Source organism: Trachymyrmex cornetzi, unplaced genomic scaffold (genome assembly GCF_001594075.2).
Source record: "Trachymyrmex cornetzi isolate Tcor2-1 unplaced genomic scaffold, Tcor1.1 scaffold222, whole genome shotgun sequence".
NCBI classification, from domain to species: Eukaryota; Metazoa; Arthropoda; class Insecta; order Hymenoptera; family Formicidae; genus Trachymyrmex; species Trachymyrmex cornetzi.
In genome coordinates, this window is record NW_017296870.1 from 330,178 (window position 1) to 342,181 (window position 12,004).

The 12,004-nt window shown below is 34.3% G+C and overlaps 2 protein-coding genes across 4 annotated transcripts; one reads left to right on the top strand and one right to left on the bottom strand.

Moving 5' to 3' along the window:
* The first annotated feature begins 1,191 nt into the window (after window positions 1-1,191).
* LOC108760145 (PHD finger protein 14) lies at window positions 1,192-8,978 on the top strand. 3 transcript variants are annotated; one of them, XM_018505946.1, is made up of 14 exons: window positions 1,192-1,401; window positions 2,770-2,931; window positions 4,442-4,681; window positions 4,761-4,972; window positions 5,049-5,203; window positions 5,294-5,568; window positions 5,639-6,094; window positions 6,152-6,443; window positions 6,514-6,736; window positions 6,864-7,054; window positions 7,154-7,292; window positions 7,368-7,621; window positions 7,724-7,832; window positions 8,449-8,978. In XM_018505946.1, exons 1-14 carry the CDS (start codon window positions 1,359-1,361, stop codon window positions 8,467-8,469), a joined length of 2,772 nt encoding a protein of 923 aa, XP_018361448.1. In that variant the 5' UTR covers window positions 1,192-1,358; the 3' UTR covers window positions 8,470-8,978. The 3 variants fall into 3 exon arrangements, with proteins under 3 accessions (XP_018361448.1, XP_018361450.1, XP_018361451.1); XM_018505948.1 differs by having other exon boundaries at window positions 4,445-4,681; XM_018505949.1 differs by having other exon boundaries at window positions 1,193-1,401; window positions 6,873-7,054; window positions 8,449-8,977.
* Window positions 8,979-9,275: 297 nt separating this feature from the next.
* On the bottom strand, window positions 9,276-11,470 carry LOC108760146 (methionyl-tRNA formyltransferase, mitochondrial). The gene is made up of 6 exons (XM_018505950.1): window positions 11,073-11,470; window positions 10,752-10,949; window positions 10,544-10,663; window positions 10,003-10,181; window positions 9,733-9,921; window positions 9,276-9,573 (listed from the first exon to the last, which is right to left on the bottom strand). Exons 1-6 carry the CDS (start codon window positions 11,294-11,296, stop codon window positions 9,392-9,394), a joined length of 1,092 nt encoding a protein of 363 aa, XP_018361452.1. The 5' UTR covers window positions 11,297-11,470; the 3' UTR covers window positions 9,276-9,391.
* Window positions 11,471-12,004: the final 534 nt, after the last annotated feature.

Below are 12,004 nucleotides of genomic sequence, written 5' to 3' on the forward strand. Positions count from 1 at the left end.
TGTAATTGCTTATATCTTTATAATTTTATATATTGTGTTTATTTATACTGAAGATGGCCACATTCAGGGCCGAAACGTTTATACTTTGATTTATTATATCTGACATAATTATTGTAATTCTTTTAATTTTATATACGAATATATTAATGATATTTCACTAACAAGATCTAGTGTGTGGCATATGCTCAACCGTTTTTATTGAATATTCATAAACATGTATATAATTATATATGAAATATGTCCATACATGTTCATACATCCTTCTTTCTATAATACAATTTTTACATTAGGAGTCTAATCACAAATTAACCAGCGATTAAATGAAAATATATATACATGCTCTTAATACACATCATTTTCTTCTCTATGTATAAATGCATTTTGCAGTTGACTTACAGTAGATAATACGAATATTTATGATTAATACATGCATGTTGAATTTGCGATTCTAATATCTTTTTTTCGCAGACAGATCAATCTCGCGTAGAACGGAAAGGATGAAAGCTCAAGGCTGCACGAGGATTTTATAATTAGTATACAGTAAAGTGGAATAAATCCTTTTACTTCTCATCCTCTCAATACTCCTCTCTTTACTATGGATGTTACCCCTACAGCACAAAAGTTGCAGCAACAATGCTGCAGCATTGCAACAATATTGCACGTTGCAGCAATATTGCAGCGTTATTGCAGCAGTATTGCTGCAAATTCTGTGCTGTATGATAATCAGTAAAGTCACTAGATTAACAAAGTACCGCGATGAGAAAATTCACTGTTATTCAGTGAATTTGGAGCCAAAATGCCTAATTCTGTTATTATCGAAAATGCCCGGTTGCTGTGTTGAAAATTGCAAAAACCGCAGCGAAAGAGACTGAACCCAGTGAGAAGTGATAATGGAATCGACATTGAATCGATATCGATTTCATTGTCATTTTTCACTGGGAAGTTTTGAATAACCGCGCGTCATGGAGCCAAAAGGACGGCAATTCGCGGTACTTCGTTAATCTAGTGACTTTAATAATCAGTATACAGACCTCTCAGTATACAGTACAAAAATAACGAACGTTATTAGCGTAAGATTTTTTCCTGCGCGTGAAAAGATTGAACTTCCCGCGGAAGGACTCGTGCAACATGGCGCGTCGGCGCCGCGTCGTTGGATGTATGGACGCCGTTGTGATCAGGATCAACGCCGGGTGAGACAACAATTCCACTTTTCTGCTATCGTTCGATATCCCTGCGAACTTTGACTTGCTCTCGAGACGGTGAACATCCGAGGGAAGCTGAACGCTGCGTAAATACTTTCCAAGGAGGAACCGGAGGCCGTTCCGTTCCACCTGGTGTGCGGTGTTCGTGACGAAGAAATGTCACAGGATGACGACGTCGGATTCCTGTACAAAACTATGAGTGAGTTGCGCCGATATTGTACGCGAATAATTCCCGCGATTATGTTCCGTAGATGCGGTACTTGGGGATCATGTCGCGCCGGCCCGCGAGAGACATTGGAGTCGATGGAGTACAGAATAGTCCGCGTATCCGAAATCCCATAAGTTCTTCTTGCCACTCTCAGATTCGAAAACCGAAGTCAAGCGAAAATTGCTTTGTTTTACGAGCTGTCTATCAAGATCTATCAAGTAGAAAATGATATAATCTAGGATAAATCAAAAGAACAATTTGCAGATCATTTCGACACTTATATCAAGTAAATACATAGTTTTCAGTGATTAAACATGAGTGCAGTGTATTCATATTGTATTTATGTTTCTTCTTATGAATTAAGATAAGATCCAATTATTTGTGGATAATTTGAATTAGCTGAGCGAATCTCTTTTATACTGTATTAAGTACTGTTTTCAATATTTAAGTTTCTTTTTTTCTATATAATTTCCATTCTTCTATTTTGTCCGTTCCATGATTTGTTACTATTATGATCTAATAAATCTATCGTGAATTTACTGTTTAAGTTATTAAGCAAACATTGTAAACAATATTAGTTGTATAATTTGATTAATGCATTGTATTAAATGCATTGAAATAATTACATGCCCTACAAGTAGATTTATTAATATCCATTGTATTTCTAAACTGTGGTGTGGGTACTCTGTGGGTGATATTCTCTCTCTCTCTCTCTCTCTCTCTCTCTCTCTCTCTTGCGCGCGCGCGCGCATATATGGATGTCATTCGTAGTTCTGTCATTACCGTTATTATTGCAATCGATACATTATTAAATCTACGTCAGCATTATGATAATAACCAGCCGGTTTGTCCTTTGTGAATGCATAATAATAACCATAATCAAGTACTTTATTATTATGGCAACCTCATTTGCTGACACGTAAAATTAACCTAACGTATTATCGGTAATAGAACGCGCGCGCGTACCCGTATCGCCCGTATGTGGTTTTGCGAGTGGCGTGTTTGACGGAGGGACTTTCCAAAAAATGTAGTTACGCTAATACGTTGGAATATTCGATTAAAAAAGTTGTAGATAGGTTGTGCGAAGGATTACTCCGATTTTGATAAAAGTTTTTCTGAGATACTACAAGATCATCATGACCAGCACATGTATGTTTAGAGAAATTAAGCAAACATAACCTAAAACTGCCTGCATTATACATTTCTTTTTTATAAAAATATCAAATCAATATAGCTTTCTTTGCGTTATTAATTATTAAATATTTCTGCACATTAACTTCGGACCAATATACATCGACCAACGTTTTCTTGAAATACATTTAGATATTTAGCAAAAATCAATTTTATTGCTCTTTGCAGTTGAAAGAGACCCCAAGAAGAGAAGGGTAAAACCGGTTGAATCAGCACAGCAGTCTTTGCTTGACTTTGATCTTGGTGAGAGCTCGGATGATAGTGATTTTAGAATCGAGGATCATTGCGAAGAATCAGACGATGATTCTGTAGATTCTAACGATGGAAAAGGTAAGCTAGTATTATCGATGCTGCGAGTACGAAGTATTTTACTATAGCATGAAAAAAAAATTTGCCACAAAGCTTTATACATTTATCAAAACTGTGTTCAGAAACTTTATTTAGATGTACCCAGATATTATTTTATCCTTGTTGTTCACTGTTAAACAAGGATAAAATTATATGAGGTGTTTTCCAGCAAGAGATACAGTGTAACACAGTGCGTCATTGCATCCTAATTTCACCAATATTAAACAAAGATGAAATGATCACTATATTACACTGTCACATTATATGTATTACACTGTGTTTCTTGCTGGAAAGCATCAAGTATCTAGTGATAAATAAATGATGTCTGACTGCATCTGGATAATTTCTGAATGCAGCCCAAATCATTACCTAGATAGCAAGCTGATGACAAATAATATCAGCTTGCTATGTGAATAGCAACATATATTTAAAACAAGCCTGTCCAATACTTTGCTTGTGAGCTGAAATGCTTCCACCTCTCCACCATCTCGGTAGAGCGAGACGGAGCAAAAATAATAAAGGATAGATGCCAAGATTTCGCCTGAATTCAGGTCTGTCTAAGTGTTATAAGGCCTGTTTTTTTTTTACTGAACCTTGCATCAGTTCATCTTTCTTCCTTTTCTCTTTAGGAGGAAAGAAGAGGAAAAAAGATGAACTGGTTCAAAAGTTCAGCCAAAAAGAACAGGCCTATAGAAAGAAGTCAAAAGGGAATCCATTTCTTAATTTGCAATTATAGTAGATGTTTTTATTTTGTTTATTATCCTTGTCTGTGACACCCAAAAATTACAATAAAATTTAATCAAACGTTTCGACCTTTAATCTGATCATCACCAGTGATTTTTATAATTGGTGATGACCAGATTTCTACGACGCTTGGACAAACCCGAATTCAGGTGGAATCTTGGCATCTATCCTTATTTTTGCTCCATCTCGCTCTACCAAGACGACGGAAAGGTGGAAGTGTTTCGGCTTACGAACAAAGTGTTGGAGAGGCCTGATTAAAAAAAAAACAAACTAAATGTTAGTTACATCTTATTAATTAAAAGGTTTCTGAACTAAAAGATTTTCATCAGTTGGTGAGCTGAAAACTGCTCTATTGACTGCCTAAAAGAATTATGTGTGGAAAAATATTATTGTTATAGCACCTTAAAGATTATATCAAAACTGAAGGTGGTCAAATTTTGAATGTTGTTATTTCTGATATTTATTAAGATATAGCTAACATTCTAGAGTTTGGTTTTTTTTTAAATATACTTTACTAATAACTTAATAAACATAAAACCAAGTGCATAAAACTTTGCAGCCACACTTTTTTGTCATTTTGTATTTTTATATGTTGATGACATAAAAGAAAGAAACAAAAAGCAAATTGCAAAGACAAATTATAAAATATTATTGTGAAAGTAGACTTTGTTGTAAAAATAAGACATAAAGAAATAAAGAAATTTATTAAATCTAGTAATCAATGGTTATTTAATATATGTTTTTATAGAAGAAGATGCGTCTGAAGAATCTGACGATTCATTGGAAGATCCATTATTGAGAGGAAAAGACGGTACTGGCTTAACTGTGGGAGATGTAATCGAGCAAGCTCGTCAACAAGCTCTGAAGGGTGCGCCTCTTGATGATAAATTAAATAAAGTACTAATTTGCTGTGGTTGCTTAGGAGACAGGAGTGATGATATAAACGAAATTGTAGAATGTGATGGTTGTGGAGTCAGTGTTCATGAAGGTATATTAATTGAAAACATAAGTACACCTGTTTTTGTTTAATTTTTATTTACGTTTTACGAACAAAAATCAAATTTTAGGCTGTTACGGCGTATCTGACGTAGAAAGTTTTTCAAGCACTGACTCTTTATGCCAATCGGCACCATGGTTCTGCGAGGCCTGTAGCGCAGGAATCGAAGATCCATCGTGTGAACTCTGTCCTAACAAAGGTGGAATTTTTAAAGAAACAGATGTCGGAAAATGGGTTCACTTAGTGTGCGCTCTTTACGTACCTGGTGTCGCTTTTGGTGAAGTAAATAAATCTTGTACTATGTGACTTTTTATATTTATAATTTCTAAATACTAATTTAAATATGTGTGTATCTTAGGTCGATCGTTTGTCAAGTGTGACACTATTTGAAATGGCATATAGTAAATGGGGTGCAAAAACATGTTCTTTATGCGAAGATTCGTGTTACGCACGCACCGGTGTGTGCATTGAATGTGATGCCGGAATGTGTCACACATATTTTCATGTAACCTGGTAATACTTTTATTAACAATACATCTGAAGATTATTATTTGTCACAATTTATGTATACTACAAATATAAAATACGAGATCATTTTTATAGTGCACAAAGAGATGGTTTACTATCTGAAGCACACAGTGAAGAAGTCGATCAAGCTGATCCATTTTATGCACATTGCAAATTGCATTCTGATAAATCCCTCGTTCGTAGACGTAGACGTAATTGGCTAGCTTTACAAATGCGTGCACAGTATCGGCAACAAATGTTGAAGCAACCTAATCATTTAGATTCGGACGAACAACGTAGAATTCAAAGAAAATTGGCCAAGCACAGACACAAGTATTTAGCTCATAAAGCATCGCGTCCGCCACCATGGGGTAAGTTTTAATAATATTTCCTAACAAATATATATTCTTAAATACATTTCTAAGTAGGTATTAATTATAGTACCTACGCAAAAGATGCCACGTTTATTAACTACATCTGCTTCTGCTTGCCGTCAATTGGCACGAAAGGCCGAACTAATGGGTGTTGATACGGCTGCCCTGGAAGCACAAGAGTCTCAACTGGTGGCGTTAGTAGATGTTAGAAAAAAATGGCATATTGCTCCCGCTTTCAGCGTAGAATTTATTGGTTATTATTTGGATCGCAACTTACGCGTAACATCGATGAAGAGACGATTGCAAGAACTTCTCGACATTAACTCACAGTTATTGAACGAACAACAAAGACTTGATAGAAAATACGACGAAGTGATGAAGGATAATGAGGAACAGATTAGGGTGAACGTGACATTGAAAGAAAAGATTGAATTGTATCATCAAGTACTTAAAAGCGCCGGCTTCGTAAAACCTCTGCCATCGATCACCGATCTTGTAAAGCCAAGAATAGCACCCACGCTTGGTAAGTTATAAAGTTTAAATCTTTAAACGCAATCAATACACGAAGAGCTTTCTACAGGTACAGGCTTAGGTGTGCCTACAGCAGCTGCCTTGAAGATGGGTGTTGGATTTCCACTCCCTGTGGGTAAAGGTGCTGAAGGTATACGTGAGGGTAGAGTATTGAGCAGCCAAGCGCAAGAACAAAATCACAAAAGCGAGCTGACGACCTTACGACATCAATGCGGCATTTGTAGACGTTCGACTAATCAACATCTTCTCGCTAAATGCGACACGTGCCATTTGCACTATCATCTATCTTGTTTAAGCCCCCCCTTGGCACGGATGCCTAAGAAAACGAGACAAATGGGATGGTATGTGTGAAAACATAAATGCTTGACATTCCAATTGTTTCATTAAACTTTTTAATGTTGCAATTTGTAGGCAATGTTCCGAATGCGATAAGGAATCCTCGGGATCAGAAGTGGAACGTGTGGATACATCGGCACCGCGCAAATTAAGACATTGTAAGGATGAGGCTAACTCCACGCCTACACCACCACAGGAAGTGCAAGCAGCCATGACATCAAACACGCCTACTACATCAAAAAATTCTGTCAGTAATGTAACAAACATTACTACTCCTGACATACATACAACACCAAAGGTATTTATTTCGATAATATGATATACTACTCTACTAGTGTATTTATATTATACTTATTTTATAAATAAATGAAGATTTAACTCTCTCTTTGGGGTTAGTATAGGTATAAAATATAGGTGTAATATAGGTTTTACAGCTAACTATTAAACCAGTGGGACCGCAACCGTCAACCGTAGAACCTACGCAAGTATCTGAGTCAGTATACAATCAACAATCTGTTAATAATATCACCATAAGAGAAGGTTCACCAGAATACATGGTAGCTTCAGCGGATGGAATGGAAGTGGTTTCTCAAAGAAGCGGGAAAAAAAGGAGAAGGTGTGGAATGATCGGAAGAAATAATTTATATGTTCGTCGTATTTATGCAAATCAGTATTAAATTATTTAATATACATATAAATACTTAATATTTCTTAGGGAAAAGCATAAAAGATATTCTCCAGATCCGATAACTGGAATCAAACAGAGAAAAAGAAAGCATAAAAGAAAAAGTTTAGATATAGAAAATCCAGAAGTTCAAAGCCAACCAGAGATTCATAGAAGGATTACAATAAAAGTATCTATTATTTTTCTATTTTATTTTATCACTACGTTGATTTGGATATTTATAATGTTAATTAATTAAATATAGATAAAACCAATTCGTCGACCGGAGGGACACACAGACTCGGAATCGAGCCCGCAAATGTTTGTGGCCACTTCGAGTACTGAAATTACATTGCCACCACCACCTGTGCCACCTCCGGCTGCAAATGTACCTCCAGTAAATGTATCTGTGAATAGCAGTGGTCGACTATCAACGGGAACGAAGAGAGGGAAAGATACGGACCTTATGACACAATGTAACGTCTGTGATACTCCCGGCACCAACCAAAATCTGGTTATGTTAGTATTACAACAAATGATAATTGGGATCTTAAAATTATAGACACTAAAATTGAGAAATATTATTATAATGATTCTTTATATCGTATTTAATTCTTGCAGGTGTGACGAATGTAAGAAATGCTATCACTTTACGTGCTTAGATCCTCCTGTGAAAAAGTCTCCGAAAAGGAGAGGATATTCGTGGCACTGTGCCGACTGCGATCCTAGTGTAAGTTCATAAATTTTTACACTGTCCATAGACATCAATATTTTTTAATATTAGATTGATGTACTTTCTATTTTGTCTCTATATACATTTATAGAAACTTTTAAATAGTACTACAATGTGTGTAAAAGGAACATATTTTATAATATGTAGTTGTTTTATAATATATAGATAATAATTTCTCTTTTTCTATCCAACATTTAATTAAGCGAGAATGAATGATATGAATAAATCCACATACATTGACAATAGAGACACGTACATTGACAATAAATTAAAATTATGACAAAATATAAAGTACTGTAATCTGTACATGAATAAATTGATTTGAGCTGGTTTCTCAAGGTGAATCAAATAGAAAAGATAGATATATCGTCTTACGAAAATTCAAAAATTAATATTACAGGGGAATAGGAACAGAAAATTTTTTATCCAATGTAAATTAAATTATTATATTTATTTTTATTTTTTGTGATGTGCAGAAAAATAGAATGGTATCTTGAAGCATTCTGAACTCCCATTTTGTCTTCCGCTTATTGTCAATGTGGATATATCATTGGCACATTAAACATAATAAAAGAAAGAAACTTTTATAGTAAAAATATTTCTTTCATTTCAGGCCTCTGAAACTGAGACTTAATATCAACAATTTTCTATCTGCAGCTCCAATTCTACGTTTATATAAATAAGGCATTCAGTGTTATTCTGTTTTTTTTGTACGCAGGGACTCGAACCGAAAAATTCGATCCAGATAACGGTCCGAGGCTAAATCCAACTTTTGGTTTCTTTTACCGTAACAGTTACCGAGTCCGTTTGGATTTCGGTCCTTTTCAATTTCTGTTTTCGGTAATTATATAACCATACGGTCATAGTTATCACTGGAAATTCAAAAGAACTGGAATCGACACCGAAACTAAAAGTTGAGTATTCTCGGATCATAATTATTAGCCAAAGTAACCAGCCAAAATTTTAATCCATAATGTAATTTCGGTCCGAGTCCCTGTTTGTAAGGCACGAGAACACATAGAAGAGAGAAACTTTGCTGTAATATGAAGAAAAATGAATTCTACGAAAATCTACTGCAATTCCATTTAAAACTGATTTATTTGAAATTTAGCATAGTTCACGCTACTTATTTCTCGTTATTTCTTTTACTGATTTTTTCATAATACTTTGTAGTCTTATATAGGAATTCTACGATAAAAGATATTAAATAAATTATTAGATATTAAATAAATTATTATAAAGAGAGAAATAAAAGGAATATACAAAAGAATATTTTCGCATGAGACAAGAACTTTGATATTATTTTACATGCAAAATCATCAGAAATGAGCAAAAAGCAATTCATCGTATTCAGTATTTAAAGAAACATTGACATATATGATAAATAATTTATTATTCTCACAGTAGTCACTGCGTTAATATTACATTTTGTACATTCTAAATTAAATTTTACTATTGTAGTAAATAAAAATTTAATATTCATTATCTGTTTCTCAATGAAATTGTCATATACATTTACAAAAGAATAGCATTGATGTCAGAAACAACGCTATAGATTATGTAACATTACTCTGAAATAATATCCAGTCTTTCTTTTTGCCTCGTATAAATCCATTTCTAAACTGCAATGCACTCATAACTGAATGACCTTTCACAATTACTTTCGTTGTTGAGATCCAACTTGGTCCTTTACATGCCACAACTAACGCATTACTTTTCCGATCAAATCTTGCGAAACCTGGAAGAGGCTTACCACATTAATCATGCACATCTCATCTTCAAATATACAATAATTATATTTTCAGATAATTCATTTTCTTCCTAGGAATAAACTGTTTCCAATCCTTGGTACTAACTTAGTATCACAGCGAATCACGCAGGAATAATGATTAATTACCTGGTATATCCACATTTCTTCCATCGTCCGGTTTCGACGTCTGCCGGACATCCAACAATTTTATAGTCACGTCATCAAACTTGGTTTTTAATGGGTACAATCCTAGAAGAGCACGCTGCAGATCATAAACGTTCTTCGCCGTCATCTCGTCCCATTTCACTAAAGAGGTCTTTGATGAAACTTTAGGTGCTACAAAGTGTAATCAAGAAATAATTTAAGTAGTTAAAACATTAATGTATTTTGCTTAGTACAGCAGCAAAGACAAATTACCATACGTTACACCTAATTTTCCTTGAGGCCTCGAGGAAGATAATACCTGTGGCAATTTTCCTATCACATCAATCAGAACATTCGCACCCAGCTTTGCTAACTTCATATTTAATTCTGGTCGAGTTTCATCTGCATGAATATCTATCTTTTCCTGTGTTACTATGTCTCCAGTGTCAAACCTGCAGTAACATAGAAGTAATAAAGAACCATCTATCGATCTAAATGGTGCAATCGAAATAATATTAAGATTGTAATATTCATTCTTTTACCAATAAAATTTGAATGCAAATGACTCTTGACGTTTCTTTATCAACTAAAAAAAATTGGAAAAGTAATGAAGTATATACATAATATCTATAAAATTTGTTGTGTTGGAGAAAAGTAAAACCTCATTATATATTAATTTAAACAAAATATAACTAAGATCTCCTATCATTCAAAACAATAAAAAGAAAATACGAGTAAGAGAAAATAGATGCTTTAAACTACGTGCTGATTTTTCAAAAACAATATTAAGAAACAAATTTTTAAAAGGCTTTACTTTTTTGCCACTCTCATGATTGTAATTCCCGTCTGTGTATCTCCTTTCATTAAGGTATAAATGTCTGGAGCTGCTCCTCTCCATCGTGGCAATAGACTGTTATGAACATTTAATATACCACTGTGACAAAAAATAAATTATATTAATAACGTATTATAATAATTTATAATAGACTGCACACATGTTGTGGATAAATAAAGTGACTTACAGTGGAAAAGAATTTATAATATTTAATGGTATCAAATGGCCAAAGGCGACAACTATTCCGATATGAAAATCCTGTGGATTGTTTTCAAGGGGCCATTCATTAACAATGATTCCCTTCTCCTCTGCATACTGTATAACAACATTCTTTTTCTCTTTACACACCGATACAACTTCTAATCGACAGAGTTTCTTGGCTCTGCTGTAGATTTAAAAAAAATAATTTTATAAGTATACTTAACATTTTCACATTTCTTCTATTATAATATTTAATTATCTATTAAATAAAATTTTCAAATAAACTATCGGTAAAGTTGGAACTAACTATTCGTTATACAAGCTTCGTAAACTTTCCAGAGAAAAGTTACTCGTTCCGAAAAACAATACATTCCAGGGACCACCGGTTGGAGATGAATGCGACTGTCTCTTTCGAATGTGATATGCACAGTACGAAAAGGTTAACTCACGTGATTTATTATTTCTAGTGAATGTTGCATGTAAGTGCAAGTGTATTTTTATTACACGTGTTAGAAATGTAACGTTCAACATACTATATTCTCACAAAAAAGATTTATGACTAGCAATTATGAGGTAACGTGTAAAAACATTCGCATCTCCAACGCATATCTGATACTATATATGTACACATGTTTGGAGTAGGACAAAAAAATACGATCCCAACATACACGTTCTTTTTCTAATCTAAATAATCTAAAATAGTTTTCATTCATTAAAAAATTTTCATTAACAAAGTGCCCCATCAAATTTGCAATATAGCAAAATAACACCTTTCATCGGTTTTTTATTTGCAAACTGAATAAGCGGCATACAAATGTAACTTCGAGAGGTACTTAGAATATCACATAACGGGAAAGTACGAAAAAACAAATTTAACAAACAGATTCATCTAAAGTGTATACATCATTAATAACATTTTTTTGTGTTCCCCATCTATGCTCCCCGTCATACTATCGAAGACGGCCGACACAGCCAATCACTGCGTTCAGCAGAACACAATAGTTTTGCAACCGTTTTATGATTCTCTGCTGAGATTGGACCATTTCTCTTGATCTAAAAGCATAACCCAATCAGCGCGAAGAAAACTTCCAACAGTTGCAAAATAAACGTTCTGCTAATGCCCGTTTCTACCAATGCAGTTTAACTTTAAGGCTGAGTTTCCACTGAGCGCATCACGCGTCGCGTCGTCGAAGAAGAGAAAGAGAGGGGTTGTGTATTTATATAATCTTATCTCTTTCT

Coding starts and splice junctions, on each gene's coding strand:
- LOC108760145 (XM_018505946.1), top strand. CDS start 1,359: ATGTCACAGGATGACGACGTCGGATTCCTGTACAAAACTATGA. Junction 2,932..4,441: donor AGATTCTAACGATGGAAAAG/GTAAGCTAGTAT, acceptor ATGTTTTTATAG/AAGAAGATGCGTCTGAAGAA. Junction 6,095..6,151: donor AAGAATAGCACCCACGCTTG/GTAAGTTATAAA, acceptor AGCTTTCTACAG/GTACAGGCTTAGGTGTGCCT.
- LOC108760146 (XM_018505950.1), bottom strand. CDS start 11,296: ATGTTGAACGTTACATTTCTAACACGTGTAATAAAAATACACTTGCAC. Junction 10,664..10,751: donor ATTATAAATTCTTTTCCACT/GTAAGTCACTTT, acceptor TTTTTGTCACAG/TGGTATATTAAATGTTCATA. Junction 10,182..10,543: donor ATCATGAGAGTGGCAAAAAA/GTAAAGCCTTTT, acceptor ATGTTACTGCAG/GTTTGACACTGGAGACATAG.